The sequence below is a fragment of the Python bivittatus genome, unplaced genomic scaffold, assembly GCF_059951505.1.
Source record: "Python bivittatus isolate LINGU-HERP-01145 unplaced genomic scaffold, Pbiv_v1 ctg000580_np1212, whole genome shotgun sequence".
Lineage (NCBI taxonomy): Eukaryota > Metazoa > Chordata > Lepidosauria > Squamata > Pythonidae > Python > Python bivittatus.
The window spans coordinates 28,592,458-28,617,642 of record NW_028277087.1 but is presented as its reverse complement, the minus strand read 5'-3'; the positions used below and the strand labels follow the sequence as shown (position 1 = coordinate 28,617,642).

General features: G+C 39.2%; 1 protein-coding gene across 1 annotated transcript in view; it reads left to right on the top strand.

Moving 5' to 3' along the window:
- Positions 1-5,422: 5,422 nt before the first annotated feature.
- EVL (Enah/Vasp-like) overlaps positions 5,423-25,185 on the top strand; it is a 164,664-nt gene continuing 144,901 nt past the window's right edge. The window contains exon 1 of the mRNA XM_088149855.1: positions 5,423-5,823. Coding sequence (XP_088005981.1) covers positions 5,819-5,823 — 5 coding nt within the window. The 5' untranslated portion in view covers positions 5,423-5,818. The remainder of the gene's footprint in view (positions 5,824-25,185) is intronic.

The following is a 25,185-nucleotide window of genomic DNA, read 5'->3' as shown; positions in this document are numbered from 1 at the left end:
CTTCAGTAGGCCCTCTCTAGAGCTCAATACAGAAAGGTCAGAATAATTTTGGCTAAAACATGATCTAGTGCTGGGCCATACAAAACAAAGTTATAACCCACACTTTGAACTAGGTCTGGAAGCTTACTGGGAACCAATGTCACTTGTCTGAGATAGCGACTATAGAAATTGAATTAAACAAACTGCAATATAGATGTTATTCTACAGTGCTGTAGTGATTTCCCTGTTAACAGTCTAGCTGCCACATTCTGTACCAGCTGTAGCCTCCAGGTCATCTTCAAAGGCTACCCCCCCCCCACATATAGTACATTCTACTAGTTGAGCTGCATGGTAATAATGGCAACTTACACTGCTAAGTCGTCCAAGTTCAGGTAAGCCATTCAACTGCCATTCCTCATATTAGTCCAGCATTAGAACTGGGCAGTGAACTCATTTGCTTTTAGGGTTAGGATTGCCCAGTAACTCTATTCCTGCCCTAAGGCATGCACCCAGATGGTTGCATTAGAGCTGGTGAACTATTAAAGGAATTACACCCCAGTTGTAAAAGGCTGGTATTGTAAATATTAGTGCTGGACCAAACAGGAAGAAAGTTGAAATTAAAAAAAAAAGGCAAACTGGTAAACATTTGCCATGTGTAAATAATGAATGGAGTAAGTATAGAGCATGGAGTAAGCAATAACAGGTGTAAGTAGGAATTTACTAGGTGTAAGTAATGAAGGAGGCAGCAGTAATTGCATCTGTAGGATTGAAGGCTTTTATGAAAAAAAACCCAACCTCCTACGATTGCTATGCAAGATCTGCCTTTTTTGTATGTGCATGAGACATCATGAGGTGTACGAAAGAGCTGAGGTTTGCACTGCAACAGCACAGCTAGTTGCAGAGATTTTTAGAGACTGTAAACAATGGTTATAGGAATCATAGGAAATAAATAGCTAGATATCAGCAGAACAAATAAGAAGCTGCTGATAGACAAAGTAGAATCAGAATTAGGAATCTCCCAAGGAGTAAAGCAGAAGAAACAAGTCTTAAGGCATTAGGAGAGTATAAAGTTGAGTTAACTGTGGGTGCAAAAAGGAGAGATTTCTATGGAGAGAGAGAGGTATGTGACAGGAGTTCAGCTTGATAATGGTGTCACAGATAGGAAAATGAAGAAAAGGAAGAAAGGTAGCCCAAAAAGTCCGCCTAGCATGTTGAAAGAATAGAAGGATGAGGTTGGGGGCAAATCCTCCTGGAGAAAATCTAACTATGTGGTCACTAAGAGTTGACACTGACTTGATGGCATATAATCGGTCAAAGAGATAAGGACAGAACTGGGTAATAATTTTTCTTTCTGAAGCAGGAGAGAAAGATGACTAATAAGTAAAGGAGAACAAAGAAGGTGTAAGACTTGTTCCTGCAATGTTCTGTTCAGTGAAAGTCCTCTGAGGCAAACAGGGAGGAAGGGCAGTTTTGAGATGTCTTGGTTGGTGAGATACTGTTCAATGGTAGAAAGGAAACTGACAGGCACCATCAGCTAAAAAAATGCTCAGTGGATCAGCCAGGAAGGGATTGAGAATCAAAGGAAGTAGCAGATGGGATCATATGGGCCAGAATGGAGGAGAGCCAACCCAGAAAATGGGGTCAAGTAAGGAGGACAGAGTCAAAGAGTTAAAAATTGCTACAAGCAGCTTTTTCCAGACCAGCTGTTGATTTCAGGCATTCTGCAAAGAGAGCAGGGAGAGTTTAGTCTGTTTATTAAGTATTGTGCTTTTAAAATGTTTAGTGCCCTTAAAACTGCTCAATTTAGTGAGCTGAGAGCTTCAAAGCAGCTTTGGCAAGAGAGTGACGTAGAGCACACACATGGGTAAGTTGAGAGAGAGAGATTCATAAATCATACTAAGCTACATTGTGATTGATTTGGTTTGGACTTAAGGCAATATAGGACCTATCCATTATGGTTTGTAAACCATTATTTTTGACATGTGTGAACAGACAACTATGGCATATTCAACAAACCTTGGTTAAAACAAACCATGACTTAGTACAATGTGCAAAGTGAGAATACCAGCAGTATACACACACACCATCTTTGCAATATTTCCTATAACAGAACTGGAAATACTTTTGCTAGCAATTATTGAATGTTTTAAAAATACACAAGGGCTTTAGAAACAAGAAGTGACCTGTCAATCAGCATTTGCACATCTATTTAAGGTGCCTAAACATCTTAATAAATGTATTGGGGGGGGGCAACGCTATTTCAAGGTACTCGTAATTAAGAATACTTTAGAAAACAACAGCAACAACATTTCAGCCTCATGTTGTGATTCAGATACTGAGCAGGAAAAAAAAAGTTATTGATAAATAAATCCAACAGTTCTGCACTATTGTTTATCCCTCAGCAGCTAATATTTGTATCTTAATACCTTATGCTCCCTCAGGGGCAATTGTATGGAAGAAAAAAAAAAGTCAAGATGAAAGTTTCAACTGCATGGCCACAGCTACAATTTTCAACTTGACAACCCCCACCTCTAGACATTCCTGTATACCCTCTGAATTCACGCTCTAACCCTGAACTTTAATTATAGTTAAGAGGCATTTCATATGTGTCTCTTTTCCGAATTGTGTAAAATGTTTTTAAAGTCTTCTAAGTTAGAGACTATTGACATCTTTTGTGATCTCAGAAATTAATCATGAAACTGAAGAAGTATATGTTATAGACCATGTAGGCATGATCTGGTGGCACTTGAAAGGCCCTGCCTTCATGTGGAGTCATAATGAGAAGCTTCCAAACTATGTCAGGATGTCACCTGGAAGACACTTGATTCCATCCCACAACATTTCTTCTTTGATCCTATATAGGATCCTCCACTTAGGAGAAACTCTTCCATTCAGCAAGTAGCAGCTTTTTCTTCACTAAGACCAACTGCTAATATACAGTGCATTCGGAAAGTATTCAGACCCCCTTCATTTTTTTCAACTTTGTTATGTTGCAGCCTGATACTACAATCATTCAGATTCATCTTTTTTCCTCATTAATCTACACTCAATACCCCATAATGACAAAGTGAAAACAGAATTTTAGAAAAGTCTGTAAATTTATTAAAAAGGAAAAACTGAAATATCACATTGGCATAAGTATTCAGACCCTTTGCAACAACACTTGAAATTTAGCTCAGGTACCTCTTGATAGTTGCTGAGCTGTTTCTGCACCTTGATTGGAGTCCACCTGTGGTAAATTAAATTGATTGGACAAGTTTTGGAAAGGCACACACCTCTCTGTAGAAGGCCTCACGGCTGACAACGCATGCTGTATCAGAGCAAAAGCCATGAGGTCAAAGGAACTGCCTGCAGAGCTCAGAGACAGGATTATTGCAAGGCACAGATCTGGGGGAGGCTACAAAAAACGTTCTGCTGCACTGAAGGTTCCCAAGAGCACAGTGGCCTCCATAATTCTCAAATGGAAGAAGTCTGGCACAACCAGGACTCTTCCAAGAGCTGGTCGCCTGGCCAAACTGAGCAATTGGGGGAGAAGAGCCTCAGTAAGAGAGGTGACCAAGAACCCGATGGTCACTCTGACTGAGCTCCAGAGATCCTGTGTGGAGATGGGACAAAGTTCCAGAAGGACAACCATCACTGCAGCCCTCCACCAATCTGGGCTTTATGGCAGAGTAGCTAGATGGAAGCCTCTCCTCAGTGCAAAACACAAGAAAGCCCACTTGGAGTTTGCAGAAAAGCACCTCAGACTGTGAGGAACAAAATTCTCTGGTCTGATGAACTGTTTGGCCTCAATTCTAAATGTTATGTCTGGAGGAAACCAGGCACCGCTCATCACCTGCCCAATACCATCCCAACAGCGAAGCATGGTGGTGGCAGCATCATGCTGTGGGGGGTGTTTTTCAGCAGCAGGGACTGGGAGACTGGTCAGGGCTGAGGGAAAGCTGAATGGAGCAAAGGACAGAGATACCCTCAATGAAAACCTGTTCCGCTCAGGACCTCAGACTGGGCTGAAGGTTCACCTTCCAACATGACAAAGATCCTAAGCACAGCCAAGACAACACAGGAATGGCTTAGGGCCAACTCTGTGAATGTCCTAGAGTGGCCCAGCCAGAGCCCTGACTTGAACCCTATTGAACATCTCTGGAGAGACCTGACAGTGGCTGTCCACCGATGGTCCCCATCGAACCTGATTGAGCTTGAGAAGATTTGCAAAGAAGAATGGCAGAAAATCCCCCAATCCAGGTGTGCAAAGCTTGTTGCATCATACCGAAAAAGACTGGAGGCTATAATTGCTGCCAAAGGTGCTTCAGCTAAGTACTGAGTAAAGAGTTTGAATACTTAACTATATGTGATATTTCAGTTTTTTCTTTTTAATAAATTTACAGACATTTCTAAAATTCTGTTTTCACTTTCTCATTATGGGGTACTGAGTGTAGATTAATGAGAAAAAAAATGAATTTGAACAATTGTAGTATCAGGCTGCAACATAACAAAATTGAAAAAAGTGAAGGGGGTCTGAATACTTTCCGAATGCACTGTATGTATCTTAAAAGGGTCATTCACTCTGATATGTACAGGAATAAACCCATTAAACTGAAGGGTATTTACTTCTGAGTACACTTTGTTCTGTTTTTCTGGCAAAAGCATTGGTGGACTGTATACATTCTGTACACACACTTACCAATTCAACACAGCATTTTAACTGGTAGATCAACCAGATGACACCCATTGAAAACACGAATTCCTGCATCTAGTGCTTAAAGTTCAGAACTACATCTGAGCAAGGAGGCTCCACTACTTGGATGCTTAGGCCCTATTTTGTTCAACAATACTCAGGTGACAGAATAACCTTTGCCAATTGGAGCCTACTGTTTGATTATGAGCTGACTTCAGCTCCCATGGATTCCCAACCACTAATGTTTGGTTGTGAGGTAAATTATAGTCCAACTCATAAGGCTCGGCGCCAGATTGGAGAAAGTTAAAACACACACGCTGCGTGTATTACATCTTGTATGGGTTTTGAGGAATAAAACAGCAAGAGTCCACGAAAGTTTGTACACACACACAATACACTTAGGAGGGTTCCCAAAGAATCTGCGTTAATTGTATGCCGGAAAGTACCAAGGCTGGAGCCCCGACTTCTTTTAAAGGAGCAATAAACACAGTGGAACGCAGTCCTACAAAATGAAGCGGAACGGCGCCCGCACCTTGGCTGCACCAAGAGGCGCGTGCGCGCTTGCCGGTGTTTGTCTGTTGCGGGAACGTTCGGCGTGTGTTCCCCCCTTTGCGCGTGCCTGGATGGGCTTGCCTGGTCCGCGGTGCTCGTGAGAGCTGCAGCAGCGGCAGACAGGCTGGCGGAAGTGTCTCTCGGCAGCAGTGGGCAGCAGAGCCCCGCGGGCTTTGTGCGCTTCCTCCTCCTCCTCCCTCGCCAACGATTTGTCCCACGCCCACTCCTGCCTCGCCACATCCCGGGAAAACGGCGGGGGGAGATGGCCGGGGCCCTGGACCAGCTGCCAGGCGCCGAGGAGCGGCTCCCCAGCTAGCGCCCTTGGCCAGAGGGAGGTAAGAAGATGCCATTGCCTGCGAGCCGGAGGAGCCGAGGGAGGCGGCAGGATTGAACAGCAGATGCAACAGCGAAGTCGCCAGCGCTCGGCGGGCTTTTCTTCCTCCTCTCGGGCGCTCCTCCATTGAGCATCTGACAGCCAGAGTAGCAGCTGCTGCCGCTTTTGCTGCAGGAGCGTCGCCGAATCCCGGGCCGGGGCGGGGAAACTTCCCGCTGTGCGGTGGGGGGAAAGGCGGCTGGCCAGAAACGGCTGCGCAAAGCTCAGCTGCGGGGAAAATGAGGTGAGTCGGCCGAGCTGAGGCGGGTGCTGGAGCTCTTTTTCTTCTCCTCGGAGAGGAGGGCTGGCGCTTTCACCTGGCAGCGGGCAGGTGGAAGTAACGCTGGCTCTGCCCCTAAGAGGAGTGCGCGCGGAAGGGTGTAAGAGCAGGACTCTGGGTCTGCCTCTAGCAAGGACACGTGTGCATTGCCGTCTTGAATCCTCTTTGCCTCCGGCCTAGAATTTCCAGAGCTTTAGTCTAGGCGGAATTGAGCTTCTGTATCCGCTTCCATGGAGAACATGAATAGAACTGCTAACTCTCTCTTTTTAATTAGCCATTGCTCCTGTGCTCTTTAATAGCAGTGGGATCCGCAGCTGTGAGAGACAAAAAGAATCCTTTGTGACATCGTTATGGCCAGCAGTATATGGTGGGTTGACACCTGCTTCTTGAGAGTTGTCTTATCTAGTTCATTAAAGTCTCAATAAATCTGAAGGCCCTACCAAGTGATCTCTTTTGAGGGTGTGACAGCTTCACACCGCTATCTCTCTAGAATTTGTCAAGCATTCGCAGATGGCTGTGCTTATCTCTCTCTGGTATGGTGCAACACTTACTTAGATTTCTTGCTGATTTCTGCAGATCTGTCTAAGATTGTTTTTTCTGGTCAGTTGCCAGCCTGAAAACTGAGAAGGTCTATTGTGAGTTGCATCTGATCACATGTATTTTCTTGTTCTTAAAACTAAGGTCCTTCATGCACTTCATCACTTTTTGATTTGTCTGCTGTATATCCAAGGAATTAACATATGCCCTAATCCTTTGGGAGGTAGGCATTGTTCAGAGTTGGGGAAACATGTTTCCCCTTCAGGTAATGCAGCTTTACTGTGGGTGCACATGGTGGAAACACATTGGCCTCACAGAATAACAACAAAATCATGGCAGCTGGCATTAAGAGGAATGACTTCCAAGTGGGCGTCAGGCTTGGAGGCTGTCCTAGAAATATAAACCCTGTCATTTTGTTTGTGTAGATTCTTCCCTTCTTCAGTGAAAAAGAAAGATTACTGTGTCCCTTAGTCTTTCACCAAATGAATAGATGGATGCAATGCTAGTGAGTGGTTTAGCATATTGTTGGCTATAATGACTTAAACTAGCATGACAGATTGCCTGAGTTTGTACTAATAGTAATTTAGGATTTTTTAAAACATAATTTGTTGAACAAACTATAATGACTTGTTTGCATACTAAGCTGTAATCAGGAAGGTCATATGCCTTGGTTTGCCCAAAATAACTACATAGCATGCTTTTGTGTAAACAAGTCAATGCTAACTACCTAATGTTTTCTTTCTTGAACAGCTAACTAGCTGTGGCAATTTTACATGGGTATAACTATTTTGTTGATGGCTCTGTCAGGTGGTCCCAGGGGGTGGGGGTGAGTGCACTCTGGCTTGTATTGTCCATTTTAAGCTGGTATGAGCACAACCTCTCTTATTCAGTCCCTGAGGATTATCTTCTGGTTTGGGCAGCAGAAGAACCTGGTCTTTTTAGACAGAGCAATCTCCCTGTACACATCAGGTCCCTTTACCATCCCCATCTTGGAGATGTGGACCAGCCCGAATAGCAGCTGACCAATGGTGGTAGTGATGGGATTGCATGAAGAGCAGAAGAACAGATTAGCTCTCTATTTGTGCTTATTAGTACAACCTCCCACTCCTTTCACCTATTGTTTGGGCTGCTTTTGAGAATAAGTTCCATGTTCTTTGGGGGTGGGGGTTACACCATGAACAGCAAAAAAGAATGGGCTCGTGTAATCCTGACCAAGCTCTTGTTAGCTGTTGTTTTGAGCTAATTACACTGACTGGTGTACAGTAAGTCTCTGGGCCACAGGAGGCTCTTCCCATCCCAGGAAACTCTTATCCACACTGGAAGATTGCAGGTGAAAGTGGAGACAGGTTCTGAAAGATGGCTAAACTTGTGGATCTAGCCATGTGTCAGAACCATCTCCAATGTTGGATCAATGCTGTGATTGGTAAATGGTTTTCCACTCAGCTGATGATATTAAGAAGGGGGGAGGAGAAAGCAACCTTCCCTACATGGGAAATGAGGACATCATCTTCTCAGTTTAAGCCAGAACAGAGGCAGTTGGAATTGACGGTGGGAAAGGTTTTAGAGTTTAGGGTTCTGATGGCTCACAGATGGGAGGAAAGCATTTCACTGAGTTATGGGAAAGAGCTCTTTGTGTATGTATTTAATAAAGAGACCTCTAAGCTCTGCATGTATGTAATTTTAGTATTGCTCAAACATACATAAAAACGTGTGTGTTTTATCAATCAGCTCTTACATGGGGGGGGAGGGAATAAAGAAAATGGGTTTTTATATAGCAAATAATGATTATGGAATGCTTCATGTGGAGAAAAACAGAGTATATGCATGGCAACAGAGACAGAGAAAATGTACTGCTCCCTTCTGTTGCCATGAATGTGGGTGTGCCTTTCCTTCATCACTATTCCCATGAATTAACTGAGAGTGCTAAGACTCCTTCCTTTATCTCTTGGAAGGTAATTCAGTGAAGTCTTGTATCTGTTTCTCTTCATATTGTAGTGCATGTCCTGTGTTTTCCTTTATATTTGAGATTATGTGTGGTTTTGAGCTAGGGAAGAGATTTCTTCATTTCATTTTCTCACTTTATCATGTAAAGTGGGAAGCTTTACATACTATTGTTCTACCCATGTGTCTTGCAGGACCAATTTAAGTAAATGGCATTATTGATAGGTACCTAGCAAGAAACAGGTTCTATCATTTGACCAAATGATGATCCCTCAGAGGTTGCTGATCTTATTTCTAGTCTTCTCATTATTCTTCCACCAGCGCTTTCTGAGAATATAAACAGCTACTAGAGCAATCTATATGTGTCCTCCTGATGTACTAAATATCTTCTTGAGCAATGGGGCAGATTGGGTGCAGCAAAAGAAAAACCAGTGAATGGGCAGCAGTGATATCCTGAGCTACCTATATTCTCTACTATTGGAAGCAGTGATACGCCATAAGAAGAGATGGGACTATTAAGAAAAGATGTACCACTGAGGATTTCTGGTCTAAGGTCTGTAATAAGGTCTGTAATTAAGGTCTAATAATATAATGGTGGTGTTCTTTACTTGCTTATACAGGCGAGTGTTTCTGGATTTATGTTATTGTTACATATCTTGCCAGTGGCACAACAGACTCTGCATTTCTTTCTCAGGGCATGGAGAATGGAATGGCATACCAGTCCTGATTATTGTTGGCGTTATTTTGAGAAACTACAGCTTGTACAAGTGGATGAACCCTGCATTTTTTCCCTCCATGCTTTATCAAAGCAGGTGCCTTTAGGAAGAATTCTGGAATAGAGTTCTTGCTGAAGCTTTGGGTTTACAATGCAAACTCTGCGCAATTGGCATAATTGCCACCATTTGTGGCATTTCATAATTTAAAATATGGCAACCTCTTACGGCAAGATCAAAATGAAATAGAAGGAGAAAAATTTGGCCTTTGTTGAATTTTGTCTACTGCGATACACCTTATATTGATTCCTAGGACATAATTATTACTGTGATTGGAGCACATTCTGAAATGTCAGAATGTTCTGCAGCTGCTTGTTAGACCCAGGTTATTTATTAGGCAGGAACTGTACATTCCAGGAACAAAGGACACTGAAGTATCATTGTATCTCTCAGTCCTTCAATGGGATGGATAAATATCATGTGAGTAGATGGTATGTTTTGGCATGATTGGCCATCATTACTTACATTGGTATGACAGAGTATGCCGGGATTTATTAAAAGCTGCAGACAACACTAGACAATAGTGCACCGGTATAGAGCTCCATAGACTACATATGTATGTTTAGTGTGTAAGTCTTGTCTTTTGCTAGCCCTGACACAATAGTACACAAACTACCTGCCTCTCAAATGTCTCATTTTATCCATGTCTTTTCAGGGTTATGGTCAGCAGAATACTACATAGCAGTGCTTAAAAAGTTGTTTGGCAGAGAAAGGAAAATATTTATTATTTTCATGAGCATCCATTGGAGACTGTCTTACTTAGTGCACAGGAGATGAACCTTGTTCTCTCTTTTCTAGTCACAAAATAGCTGACCTCTTATATTCGTGCATGTGAAGGCCTTCTCTTCTTTTTATAGACTCTAAAGCTGGCTCTGCAATGTTGACAGAGGGTTCACAATCTTGGCAAGCTTTGATAGCCAGGCATTGTCTGTAGTTGCCACCAACTGTTTTCTTTCCCTAGATCCCCTGGCATACACAGGGAAGGCAGTGTTTTAACTCTGTCCTGTATTGAGAATGATACACTGTGTGAAGGCAGAAAGCAAACTGTTTTCCTTTAAGATGCAAGAGGATGGATCTCACACTTTGAGTTCTTAGATTTCTAAGCCATGATTTATTAAACTGTGGTTAGGGTTATGGTGAGGGATTGCACATACACTGTGCGAAAAACCAAATAAAACACTATAATTTAGCACAATGTGTGTATCAGATCTTCGCATTTTGCTTTGGGAGCACAGTGTTGAGATATAATTTCAAAGCTCAACAGACAGGTAGGGGATCTTCACTTGGATTTTGTTTCATATTTTAGATATCCATTTACAACTTACTGACAGACAAGTGGGTATACAATTGCAATTTTAGATGAGAATATTGGATGTCGGACTAAAACAGCAAAGTTGGAGATATGTTTGCAGAGGAAGGTAAAATAAAGAAGCAAAGTAACATTCAGATAATGGGGAATTCCATATAATTTCTCTGCAAAGGGAATATTGTTATACATTCCTTTCAGTATTGCAGAGGGCAAGACATTAAAGTGATCCAAGGAAAGAGCTCTGTGGTGTGTTGGACAGGTAATATTGAATAGGTAATTTGCTGGCATGAAGGGTTTTCTGTTTATATTCCAACAAGGTATGATTTGGCATGATGTTTGAATTGACTTATTGTAAGTTGCATTAGAAATCAATTGTAGATTATTAAAATTTCAGGATAGCAATATTTATTTGTAAAGTTGGGTGCCTGGTGCGCAACCATTGCACTTCTGATTAATGAACAATTGCTTCGTCTATCTACTTGCTGTCCAAGTCTATTGCCATCAAAACCAAAAAACAACCTGATGGACCACAAGTGGAAAAATCTTAATGCAATATCATTATTAGACCCAGAAATTTCCAAAATAACGGGTGCATTTTTTAATTTTCAAGGTCTTACTCTAGGGAGAATTGTTGGAAATTCAAAAGCTTGTACACCACCATAAATTTTGAGTTGGCTGATAAAGATGATAACGTATTAGGCAAGCTGGGATGTTTTTGTATCTTGTTTGAGAATTCTAAGTATTTTTTAGTGATTGGGGGGATGAATTGCTTTGCTACGCCTTTATTTAAAGTATTGGTATGTCACCCACTCCCTTAATGGCTTGAGGGGCTTGCAAAAAAAAAAACATAAGTGAAAACTTGAAAAGAAACCTGAATAATAAACATTATACGGTGACTATGAAAAACAGGAGAATATGCAAACGATGCATAATTCAAAAACAATAATGAGCATAAAGAAGAGTAAAGATCATCAGCAACAGTGGCAAACAAGCAAAATACTTGTGGTAGTGGAGGTGCCAAAAAGCTCTGGGAAGAAACATCTTGGCATGGATTTAGCTCCCTGCTGTGTAAACAGACAGTTCACTTAAGATTTGGCAACATGTTTCTGAGCACATATTCAGATAACAAAAGCAGTGCGAGTACAGTATGTGAATTAATACTCAGTAGAATCAAACTGTGGCAAACTGCAATGTAGAAAAGCTCAAAGTGCCACCACTTTGTCCACATATCAATTCTTAATTGCACACTACTTCCTGGTATTTGTATTTAATTAAATACATTCTTATTTTTTCTTGGCTTTTACTAATCCTATGCACGGGCCACCCAATCGGTATTGGAGCCGAATCCAGAACTCTTAAAAGTTACTTGGCCAAAGCTGGATCATGTCAAAGATAGTTCAGTTTTACTTGAAAGCTGATTTCAGAGTGAGGTTTGGGGAGAAATAGCCATCTATTCTTCCATAGTTTAGTGTGGAATAAACATAAATGTCTGAAACATTTTTAGTAGAATGAGATATTCTGGAAAACTAGACCTTTCTCAGGGGAGGAAGTTCCAGTTTTTTTAAAAAAAATGGTTTTGGGTTCTATTCCTTTAAAACTGTAGGATTTAAAGGAATCAAGCTCTTGGAACTGTTTTTTTTTTTTTTTTGTGGAGAAGACAGAATGTGATGAAATTTGCAGCAATAGTTGCCTTGGTGGTTGGGAATATCCATGCCAAAATTTCAGATGGATAAGTTGAAGGATATTTATGCAAAGGCAAGGGATTTTAAAAAAAGCAACAATACACTCTCCTGAGTACAGGAGTTAAGGTGGAAATATAAAGGATAAAACAATGGTCTTTTCCATAATTTAAATCAATTGTTAGGTTTTACAAACCAGCTTACAAAATAACACCACACAGTTTTTCAAAATGAGAGACTAGACCACCACAATGTAGTATAAAGGTGATTCTAGGGCTGCCTTAGGCATGATAGCCGGACTAGTCACTCTCTCTCAGCCCAACCCATCTCACAGGGTTGTTGTTATGGGGAAAATAGGAGGCCAGACTATTAGGCATGTTTGCCACCTTGAGTTGATCACAACATATTAAAAAAAGTGGGATAGAAATCTAATTATAATAAAATAATAACCAAGGATCTTAATCAAACCTCAAAAGCTGTTTACTTTCAAAGGCAATGGTCTCTGGACCCCTTTACATTCTTAAAAATTATTGAGGACCCCAAAGAGCTTTGATTTATGTGGGTTACATCTATCGATATTTACTGTATTAGAAATTAAAACTGAGTAATTTTAAAATATTTATTTGAGTTTGTGGACCCCCTGAAGACTTCTCAGGGACCCTCGGTGATCCCGAGACCACACTTTGAGAACCACTGATGTGGCTTGACAAAGATAGTCACTCACTAAATCCTGTACACCTCTGGCCCGCCATGTTATTTTGGACAAATGATGTCTCTGGTTTTTTCTTTTTTCTTTTTAGTGTAGCTGTTGTGGCACGGTCCTTTGAAATACAGTATGTAGGAATTGTGGGAAAACAGATTGGGACCAGAATCTAATTGCAGTTGGATTAGAGCAGGATCAAAATCATCTGCTTCGTCCCATTCCAAATGACTCCCCTGCACCTCCAGGCTTCAGCTCTGCCTCTAGTTCTGCTTAGTGATCGTGCTTAGCTATAAGGCCAGGCTTATCTTGAAGAGTCCCCTGAATTGAAAGTATGTTGATTTGAATGTAAAGTAGTGACCCTACCTATCTGAATGTATTTTGTTATTTAAATAACAGGGGACATGAACAGCTCTAAGAATGTAAAAACAGGGAGGGAGATTTAATGTTTTATCTCCCTTTCCCAGGCCTAATTAAAATTGCCTCTCTGAATCTGTTATTTGAGTTGCAAGGTAACTTCATGTAGTTGTGCTTTAAATGCAACAGAAAGAAGAAGCCGTTTAGGGCATCAGGTCAAGTCCCCCCGACTAAAACATGGCTTCCTAGCCTTTGTTTAAAGATATCTAGGAAAGAGAAACTGACCACCTCTCCTGGTAATTTGTTCCACTACAAAACTTTTCTTACTATTAGGATTCTTTTCCTTCGGATTCATTAGGGATCTGCCTTCCTTTATCTTGTGTCTTGCACTTTTGGGTGGTAGAAACAGAACATGACCTGTCTGACCTTCTGCATATTTATTTATTTTGAGGGGAGAAGGCTATGGCAGACAAAAAGGGCTAAACCTTATTCTCCATGATTCTGAGATTGCTGGAGTTTCTTTTGGTTTTAATGTTCATACTACGCTCGTTAATTGTATTCACATAACTAATGCAAAGTCTAGTTTTGCCAGTGTTTGTATCTGAAGGCAGAGAAGACCCAAGTTTGTGGTCAAAATGTATTATCACACTGGAGGCTGGATCCTTTTTCTTTGGCTTTAGGACAGTTTATACTGACTTGGCACTTTCCAGATATCTTTGGATAAGAACTTTTAGGATGTCAGGTCTCCATAGCAGCTGGATACAGACATTGGTTTTTCAGAAAATTTTGACAGGAAGCATTTTGCATGCAAGTGTGCTAATATGAAGAGAGTAACTGCCATTAGAAAATTTCTAATTTGTATTGGAAAATTTTCTGATTTGTATCAAATGCTTTTCTCTCATATACTTGCTGAGAATAATTTCTGAAAAACAATTAAACTGTGAAACTCTGATACTACCTAATGTTGCCTATTTATTTTGAATCCTATTATTACCACTCTTAGTATTATTATTACTGTTATGTTTCCTGAGGGGGCTATGCCATGAAACTGTGTTCTGGACTTTGGAGGTGACAAGGGCACAGAATAAAGCAGCTAAAGAGGCACTGAGGGCAACAGTGGAGAAGAACAAAGGATGTCACTGAACGTGATTGTGTATCCATATTCAGGAGTATATCATGATGATAAAAATGGCAAACTGTGATTACTTCTTCAGACTCATTGTGTCTACAGACTCATGCCCATTGGCCTTATTTAAAGTGATGCATGTTTGGATAAAGATTTGGAAAAATATCTTCTTTTGGGCAGCTGTGACATGTTTGTGAAATTATTTGCAGATAAAGTTGCTCACATTTGGTCTGGATTAAGGATATGTCCTGTGGACATATTCTTGTAAGATGACTCTAGCACTGTCTTTTGGATGCTCTGAGATTCTCTTGAGTTTATAGAGATCAAGAAAGTGGAAGTGGATCAAGGAAGTAGCATGGATTGGACCCATGCCCTGCCTACTTCCTTGGGCAGCCAGAAGGATTTTTGGAGAAAGTAGTACAGAAGATCCTGGAGGAAATGGATTATCTGGATAACTTCTAGTCAAGATTCAGGCCTGGGCCTGGACAGAAGCAACATTGGTTGCCTTGGATGATCACCTATGTTGGTACCTGGATAGCTAGGTTGCACCTCTTCTGGTTCTATTAGACCTCTCAGTGGCATTCTGTACCATCAGCCATGATGTCTTTCTGGAACCCTAGTGATGGTTGGATGTAGGAAGCACTGTTCTGTATTAGTTCTGCTCCTTCCAAAAGCAGAATACAGGGTATATAGGAGAGGAACGGTTGTGCTCAGTGTAGGGTGCCACAGGGACTGATTCTCTCCCTCATGGTATTTAACATCTACATGAAACCTCTGGGGAATTTGTTTGAGGTGAGGTTATCATCAATATGTGGATAATGCTTACTATACATTGTCACTCTATGTAGGGCCAAAGATGCTGTGAAGGTACTGACTTGGTGAATAAGGAACTAGGTATGTCAAAACAAGCTTTAATGAAATCTCAGCCGCTGTTTGTATGCGATCAAAGTGGTTGATTATGGCTCTGAGGTTAGTTCTCAGTGGAGTCTCATGCCCTTGAAGGAGCAGGTCTGCATCTGGGAGGTCTTCCTGGGCTCATTGCTCCTGCTTGATAGCAAGTGGAGGCAGTGGCCAGAGAGGACTTTCCCCAGCTTTTGGCTTCTGCCCCAGCTACGGCCTTCTTGGACTCAAAAGCTATTACAAAAGTGACTCATGTAGCTCTTACAGCCTTGCATTATGCTTAGATTACTGCAACATACCTCATGTGACACTGCCCCTAAAACGACTTGGAAGCTGCAGCTGGCCCCAGATGCAGGGCTCAACTTCTAACAGGGAGCAGTAGATTTAGTAGCATTACACCAGAGTTCTGGTAGCTGCATTGGTTGCTGGTAAGCTTCCAGGCCCAATTCAAGCTGCTGGTTTTGGGAACTTTTTCTACTCAGACTCTGATCATTCTGTGTATTTACTCCAAGAGGGGCTGGAAAGGGTTCCTACCCCTCCTGAGGTGAATGGAGTGAGAGCCAGGAGATACGTCTTTTGGTGGCCTCCCCCATGCTGTGGAAAATCTCGGGAGGGAGGGAGGGAGAAGAGGGGAAGAGGCAACTAGACAAGGAAGGAATGAAGAGAGAAACATGGTGTGTTTAATTGTGTTTAACTTCCAAAGGGTTAACCTGACTAGGGAAACAGCTACTCCCACATCATGGCTAATCTTTAAATTTACTTTCAAAGGCAGCAATGTCTTTAGTCATTTGCACCTCCAGTTAATTTCAGTCACAACTACTAAAATAGTTTGAATTGTGAATGGAAATAGATTGACAGCCCAAGAAATATTAAATTATTTTGAGGCAGGGTACCTGAAAGGCAGCTTCTACCTGTAGGAAGTATTCTGATCATCTTCTATAGAAGTGAGCACTCATAGTCAAGACCTTTTATGTAACACTCAGTTACGGAACTTCCTCTGAAAGGCTGTTAGAATGAGCTTCTTTCTTTTCGTTAAGATCTCTAATTGCAATTTGAACACAATAAATTGTTCATATATACTTTGACTAGAAGTAGTTTTGGTGATCACTTAAGATGATTTTATGAAATCAGCACACAAAGTATAAATTTTTCAGTTTTGATAAGTAATGATAGCTAAAAATATAAAGACTGTATATTATATGGCAGTTTCCTTTTGGAAGGGATTGGTAATGAGATGCAGACTATCACACAACTTACATTCATTTACCTCAATGGAAAATAAACATGTATTTCTTTCTCTCCCTCTCTCTTACGTTTAAATAGTATCTCAGTTAAGTTAGGGAAAAGTTGTCTGTACACAATTGCAAATTTGTGTACTGTTGATATGTACAGTTCACCACACCAACTCAAGTGTTAAATGAAGCACTTGATCCAAATACCAGCTTTGTAAAGTTTCACACTTTGGGGATTTAGCAGTCCTCAAAAAAAAAACCAAAAACAACAACTCCCCCCTTTTTGATATAGTTTGAAAAGTGAGAACTGTAAATGTTGAAAATCACTGGCATGTGCAGAAAAAGAACTCTGTTTATTTCTTTGTTATTTTAATTAATATTGGGTATATTTGGATCAGATTTTATTTATTTGAATCACTAAATTTGATAATTGGACTTTATATGTAACATTCTAGACAGCCAGTTGGGTGTAGTGGTTAAGACATCAGGCTAGAAACTGGAAGATTGTGAGTTCTAGTCCCACCTAGGCACAAAGCCAGCTGGGTGACCTTGGGCCAGTCACTTTCTCTCACCCCTAGGAAGGAGGCAATGGCAAACCAGTTCTGAAAAAACCTTGCTGAAAAAACTGCAGAGTTTTGTCCAGGCAATCTCCAAGAACTGGACATGATTGAATGGATTAAAAAAAAATGCAACATTCCATGGCACCTGTAATGTACCAAAAATGTTAAAAAATAATGTATTAAAATAATATATTAATATTAAAAAGCAGAGACGTCACCTTGCCGACAAAGATCCGCATAGTCAAAGCTATGGTTTTTCCAGTAGTAATGTATGGCTGTGAGAGCTGGACCATAAAGAAGGCTGAGCGCCGAAGAATTGATGCCTTTGAACTGTGGTGCTGGAGAAGACTCTTGAGAGTCCCCTGGACTGCTAGGAGGTCAAACCAGTCAATCTTAAAGGAAATCAACCCTGATTGCTCATTGGAAGGATCGATAATGAAGCTCAAGCTCAGATACTTTGGTCACCTAATGCGAAGAGAGATCTCTTTGGAGAAGACCCTGATGCTGGGAAAGATTGAAGGCAAAAGGAGAAGAGGACGGCAGAGGATGAGATGGTTAGATAGCATCACTGAAGCAATGAGCATGAAACTGAGCAAACTCAGGGAGGCAGTGAAGGACAGGAAGGCCTGGCGCAATATGGTTCATGGGGTCACAAAGAGTCGGACACGACTTAACGACTAAACAACAACAACAACTAGATATAGCCTAATGTATTTTTTATAAATTTTATTTATAAATACTTTAAGTAAATAAGTATTTATACAATGAAAATATGCTATTTTTTCCTTAAGAGCATAAGATTATTAAGATTTTCTTTTATGACACTGTATGTTGCCTAGTACAACTTGACCCTGGAGGCAAGACTCCCTTGGATGGAGGGCAGGATTGGGCAGTTGCATGGCTAAAGTTAAGAGTGCCCCAACTGGGTTGATTTCCATAATTACAAGGGATAAATTTAAATCTAGATGGTGAATGCATTTGATAACTAAAATGTTTGTGATTGGTCTGTTTCCTGGGTTTCTGCTAAATTTGGGTTTATATAAAGCCAAGAAATTAATTAGATGAATGATTGAAGACACAGTATGAACTGACTCATATCACAAAGATTCCTGACCACTGAGGCTCGTGGCTGAAAAATATCTGCATTCTCTTACTTCAGTTATAGAATGACCTCTGTTCAAGTCTGCTTTAATTCTCTCCTTTCTATCATCTTGGAGGGTAGATTTAAAACATTCCAATATCACCTTTTGCAATGCCCACGTGGGTCAGGTGTGGTTGAATCTATGGAATGTGTTTTTTAGGTTGTGCATGGCTATTTCAGCCATTATTAAATAATTTCCTTAGTTGCACTTAGCAGAAATTCTAGAGACACCTAATTTGTGGCAAAATTTTGCTACTTAGCAACAAGGATAAACAATGAGCAGGTCACCATCTTGAGACAGAAAAGTGACCTATGGAGATTGATAATTTTGCTTATATATGTAGACTGCTGAATGTTTTAGCTATTATTTGTTATACTGAATATCTGGTCTGTGACTAACAAAATGTATATTTAAAGTTATGCCCTTTACTCTCTTTTTTTGTGGCCTGTGGTAGCTTCTTATTGCAATTGTGCACAGTGGTTGAAAATTGGTGGTAGTTTCTTCTCACTTGAGTTAGCAAGCACGTGAAACTGTAGTTAAATCCTAAAATAAACAAAACAAAGCAGAAAATCCCATCCTTATCCCTTTACTCATTGTAGCCTACCTGTAAAGGTAAGGCTGAATCCTCAATGTTGTTCCATACCATTTTCTGGCATTGTGTTCGAATGAATTTGTTATGGCTAAACAAATTGTTTATTTGATGAACCCAGCCAGTGCGGTTATTTTAAGCTTTTGTAATTACTAGAAATGGAACTTTTGATACATCCCTGAAATATTTTCAGTATGACTTTTGTTATGAAATGGTGTCTGTGCTGGAATAGATTATTATAATAATAGTTGTCCCTGGCATTAAAATCAATCATGTGAAAAGGTAATGCCACATTTCAGCACTGACAGTAAATGGTGGTAAATTATCAAGTATTCATTTCATTTCATTTCATATGTTTATTTGCAACCATAGCTTTTAGCAAAATTCATTTAAAAGTACAGCAATCCATATCAGTTCAGTCCGTCCCCTCTAGTATTTGCCGCACTATTTGTCAACATTTGCCTCCATATCTTTCTTGCAGCCATTGCGAACAATCCAACTTGGTTAGTTACATATTCATTTTCATCAGACAACAAAAAATAAATAATAAAGTATTATTTCAAACACTTTTTCAGGAAAGTCATGATATCTAACAATTAATTGAGGTATGTGGGCAGCTAATCTTAATTTTAATTAATTATATTCTACACTGCTTCTGTGTACAAGTAGTCCTCAGTTTAAGAATGAGTTCTGTTCCCAAGGTCTGTCCTTAAGTCAAATTTGTATGTAAACTGAAACAGTATTATTATATAATATTGCATAAGTAATATTGTGTAATGAACTTGAACCATTGTGTATTTAACTCAAATCATTGTGTATTTAACTTAATTTTTGCCACAATAGGCTCCGTTCTTAATTATGGGTTATCTGTAACCTGGGGACTACCTGTACACATTTTTATATGCGGGAGTGATACAGTCACAACTATGAGAAATGGATATCAACTTCTTTTCAGTCATGATCCATAGTATACCTTGTTTAAAGTATATTTGAATAATTTGTTATTACATGAGAATGGGTTGTCAAATAATTGATTCTTTTTTATTATTGTATCTTCTGATATTGTGGAAGGTAAATAAGAGATTGACTAGACATAATTGTATTTCTCATCATAAAAATAAGATGAATGAGGAAATATGATTGTTGAAACAGAGAAGATGGTATTGCTCAGATCACACTGTGGTTTAAATCACTTTCCTACTTTAGTTCCCTCCATGTGTTTGGATTACAGTACAGTGTTTAAGAATTTCGCTAGCTACCTGTTTCCTTCCAAGCATTATTATATTGATCAATAAAGCCATCAAAGATCTAGAGCACTTAAGAGCCTGCCCAATTCTCTCTTCATCAGAGACCTTGTGCTGTCTTTGATGAAGTGAAACAAGGAAAGGCTTGTTGTTCTTCTCTCATTCATTCACCTGGCACCTACTTTGATTAATGTTAGCTGACAGATTAAAAAAATAGTTGCTTACCCAATCATTTGGTGTAGTGCTGAACGTTTTATTTGTTGCTATTTTCAACTAACTTGTTTTACCTTTCACAACCTGCTGCTCTGCAGTTGGATTTCAACACCCAAAATTCACCTCCAGCATGCCAAATGACCAGGTTATCTGAGAGATGATGGGAGTTAAATTACAACACGGATCAAAGATGTCAAACTTAGAAATACAGCTCTATTGTTTGTCTATCTGTCTATCCTGACTGTTGGGTTTATAGTAGAACATGATATTACAATTAGTGCATAATAGATGTTATCATTTAATCAATACGCTACTTTGTTAAACAGTTCGTAGTATTAGAAGTAGAGTGAAAACAAAAGGAGAACATAAGAAATTGCTGAAGAGTTAGAGCATTTAAAAATTCCCAAAGAGTTACAGCTATCATGTAAAGCTGCTGAGCACTTAGTAAAACTGGTAGCAGCAAGAATTAAGATATTCAGAAAATCATAATATTTTTATTTAGAAATGAAGCTGTTGATGTCTTTAAAAGCATGCAACTAATTCAGGAGAGAAAAATCTGTGGGACTGAACCGCAGAGAACTGCAGAATACTGCATGAGAAAAAAAGTGAGATATTTGACAGACATAAGTTTCACTAATAGGTTCAGAAAGAAGGTGAATATTTGAAATATTTCTTACAGATTTAAGGGCAAAAAAGAAGTAGCATTATACTGAATGTGGCTTTGCCAATTAAAGTAAAGTTTAAACCCAAAAGAAATTTAAAAAGCATATAAAAGGATTTTAAAAATTTATTTTGGGTTTAAATGTAGAAAGTATATAAAAGGATAAAGAGCCAGTTTGGTGTATTTGGGTGTGTGTGTGTGTGTGTGTGTGTGTGTAGATAGCATTTTACCATCTCTAATGAGGAATATTTGGTGAAAAGGCCGATATGAAATGTTGTTATACATTGACTTCTTGGTGAGTTATGGCGAACAGAAAACAGCTCTGCAAAAGTGGAGCCAATGTCCACAGCAAAGAACTAAGGAATCAGTGACTAGACCGGTTCCTTGGAACCTCTCTGGATAAGATGGGAGATAGCCAATATGTGCTCCAGATGGCTGCTCCCCATGAGGAGACCACAAGTTTGAGTTCTGGGAGGTGATAGGATTAACCATCTTGCTCACAACCATGGCAGAGACTTTTAAAGGACAGTAAATTCGCAAACCTTACTTTCTAATCACTTTTAGAAATTGCTCATTAACTACTTCTAAGCTATTAGAGACCTTTGGAATGACAAGTTTGAAAACACTGGTGAGTTTGCCTTTAATCCTGAATGAAATAACATTTTAATATAAGCTTAAGAATGTAAAGAATCTGAAATAAAAAGCAAAAAGCTAAATAAGATTTTGATCTTAGAAAGTTATAAATGGAATATTGAAACTTTTACAATAAGATTTTGGAATTAGTTATAAAGTACAAACAGCTTCTCAAGGGGAATAGATCCTGTTTTGGTTTTTTTTCAATACACAACATAGATGAATAATTTCATGATTTCAAAAACTGGACACTAGAGGGACTAAAGAGTTTAAATAGAGGAAAGATATACAAGCCTGCAACATAGTTATGACAATAAAAATACTGAAGGAGACTTTTGAAAAATGGAATCAGAAAATAGTAACCACAATATCAACAATGTCAGTAATGGTGTCTGCTTTATAGATAGATTATGCCAAAAGATAAGATTAAATTAGGATAAAAAGATATTGAAGAAATGACAGATGTAGAACAAATTTTATCTGACATGATAGAGATGGTATTGAAAGTGGATTTACAGCTGACAGGTCAAGAGAATGACTTAGAAAAGGATGTTTCACTGGATCTACAAAAGAAATTGGCTGAGGTTTTAAAATTTAAAAGGGAAATACAACGACAAACCAAGAGAGTGATCTGGATAATTTTTTCCTACTGGATTTACAAAAGAGGCTTGTTAAAGTCTTGAAGAACTCTGTGTGATGGGACAAAGAAGAAATGAAGAAAAATCAAATCCGATGACAATATTTCAATGAACTAAAGATTAAGACTGTTAGAAGTAAAAGGAAGGAATATAAAGTTGGTTTATTTGATCAAGGTTAAAACAAGCTATGTTGTTTCTGGCAATGCTTTATGGACTTTCTCCTGGCATCAGGATTGAAAAGGTGATGTTTTATGGATTTGTTTATAGATAAGAGATGGGATATGGGTTGAAGGGATAAATGTTTGTAACCTTAGAGGTGGTGAAGAGTCACTAAATTTGTTTATACTTGTGATGAAGGTTGGAAGTCACTTCTTTATATATTTCTTTTCTCTTAATTATATTCTTTTTTCTCTTTTTTCTTGCACTTTTTACTCCTTTCTATTTTCTTTTAGCTTGTATTGGATTTTACTATTATAATCAAAATTCTTAATCAAAATTATATATATTTCATCCAGCCTCATAAGACAAACAATGAGACAAATTGAAAATATATTTTTAGACAGTACATGAAAATCTCAGATATGGCAGTGCTCAAAGTGATATCTACTTCAGTACAAATCAGACTGACTTAATTTGCGAAGATCCATGAAAACTGTCACAATGGAGTTCAGGTGGCCTGGGCCACCAAGGGCATGTTATCCAGCCTACAACCCTAAAAAGCTGGCACCATTAGAGAGGAAATCCTTAGTTTATTTTCTTCTAGGATCATCATGGTAAAAGCCTTATAGTGCTGCTAACTATACAAGACTGATCATATTCATCCAAAGACCTGAGCATCTGCCTCTTTGCTTCATTTCCTGTAACCATTCCATGGAACATCACAGACTGTGATAAAGGACAAGTGATGCTTGGGCACCACCATGTCAAGCACCCAGGAGACTTCATTATTGCACATCTCTACCAGGCTGGTAGTAGGGCAACTAGCCAGGTTTGAATAAACATCTCCCAAAGCTGCCTGGAATCCAAATGGATCTAACTAGGTTAATTTGGTCCCTGCCCCTATAGAGTGGAGTTGATTGTGACAACCCAATCTTCACCAAGCAGTGATCCATCCATGAAAAATGTTGTACTTCTGGAACCCTTATAAGGATCACTTCCCTCCAGGGGAAAAAAAAAAAGATTGATGATATTACATGCTTCACTGATTGATTCTGAAACTATCTGAATTAAACCAATTGAAATCATAAAATCTTGACCTGCTCTTGTCAAGGCTTTGTTGTATATTGAAGTCCCAAGAGTTTCAACAGCACCTTCATTTGCCCTTTTTTTAACCAATGATTACCAAAGGCTTGCGATCAGTTTTCCATATATAATATTTTATATGTAGGGATAGCCCATTTAAACCTCACAAGATTAAAAAAAAACCTCATTGTTTTGACTGATGATTCTTATTACTTTGGTTGTTTTGTTAATTTCTGACTTGACTCTAATAATAGCTTTTAAAGTGCCAGATTGATATATGATTATATATATAACCTTAATTTTGTTGGGGTTCTGAAATGTTAATTCAGAAATCATGAGGAGGAGAGAGGATTCATCCCTACCTTGTGGAGAGCCATGAGGAGAAGAGAAGGAAAATGAAGGAAACAGGAAAAAAGGTGGGCTCCAAGCCCCTCCCACACAAAGCAGCAAAGCTAGGCCACAGCGAAGCCACCCCTCCCTTTGTGCTTGTGTGAGACAGGCTTGGTTGAAGCCCCATACTTTCCAACAAATTTAATGTTACTAGAAGAATAATTATGGACATAACATGGTGAAATAGACTGGCTCTAGGTTGGCAAAGGAGTGAGACAAGACTGTATACTCTCCCTTAATTTATTAAATCTATAGGGCGAATATATATTGAGAGGACCAGGATTAGAAAAAGATGAGTGTTGTTTTAAAATTGGAGGAAGAAACATTAATTATCTGTGCTATGCTGTTGACACTACTCTGGTAGCTGAAAATGACAGTGATCTATAAGCACTAATAATGATAGTCAAGGAGCTTTCAAATAGGGAGTAATATTAAATATAAAGTAGATCGAACTAATGTGAACTTGTACAGCAACCAACCTTAGAACTGTCAGCGAAAGTACTGAAGTAGTGAATAGCTTCTGCCTTTTAGGATCAGCTATCAACAATAAAGGAACCAGTCAAGAAATACACTGCAGAGTAGCACTTGACAAAGTAGCCATGAAGAACTAAGAAAAGATATTCAGATGTTATGATGTGTCTATACTTAACAAAGATCAGGATTGTGCAGACAATTGTTTTCCCTGTGTCACTCTATGGAAGTGAAAGTTGGACTTTGAAGAAGCAGTATAGAAAGAGTATTGATGCTTTTGAACTTTGGTGTTGGAAAAGAGTCCTGAAAATATTACAGATAGTCAAGAAAACAAACAAATGGGTCATCAAACAAATCAACTCAAGAGTTCTCATTTGAGCACAAATGATCAGATTCAAGTTATAATACTTTGGACACATTATGAGAAGACCTATTTCTCTGGAGAAGGTTCTAATTCTGGGAAAGGTGGAAGGAAAGAGAAGACAATTGACAGCAAGGTGGATAGGATTCAATTACAGTGGAAGTGGGTGCAGGATTGGAAGATCTGAAGGATGGGGACAGATCGTCCCAGATCTGTGTGGTTGCTGAGTTGACACTGGCTTGATGGAACATAATCAAAATTAAGTAGAATAATAGAAGAATGTTTTTAGTTTTTTTTGTTACATGTTGTGAATTCTAATCTATTTTTTATAGTTTGTAAATCCGTCTTTCTGTTCCTTTTTTCTTATTTTCTTTTCCTCTGGTTCCATTTTTAAATGTTTTTTAAAATAAAAATAAAGAGAAAAAAAATTACACTCCCCCAAAAATGAAAAAGCAAGCAAGCAAGCAGTACAATTTGGGAAAAAGGATTTTGAAGAGGTGATAGGTGCATGAACTGTAAACCTCCCTAAAACAGAAAAACAAAAGGACTGAAAATTTCAGTCCTGCCAACTCTGGAGGAATTCTGGAGGCTACAGACTGAGGCTACAAATAGTGGAACACATCGGTTA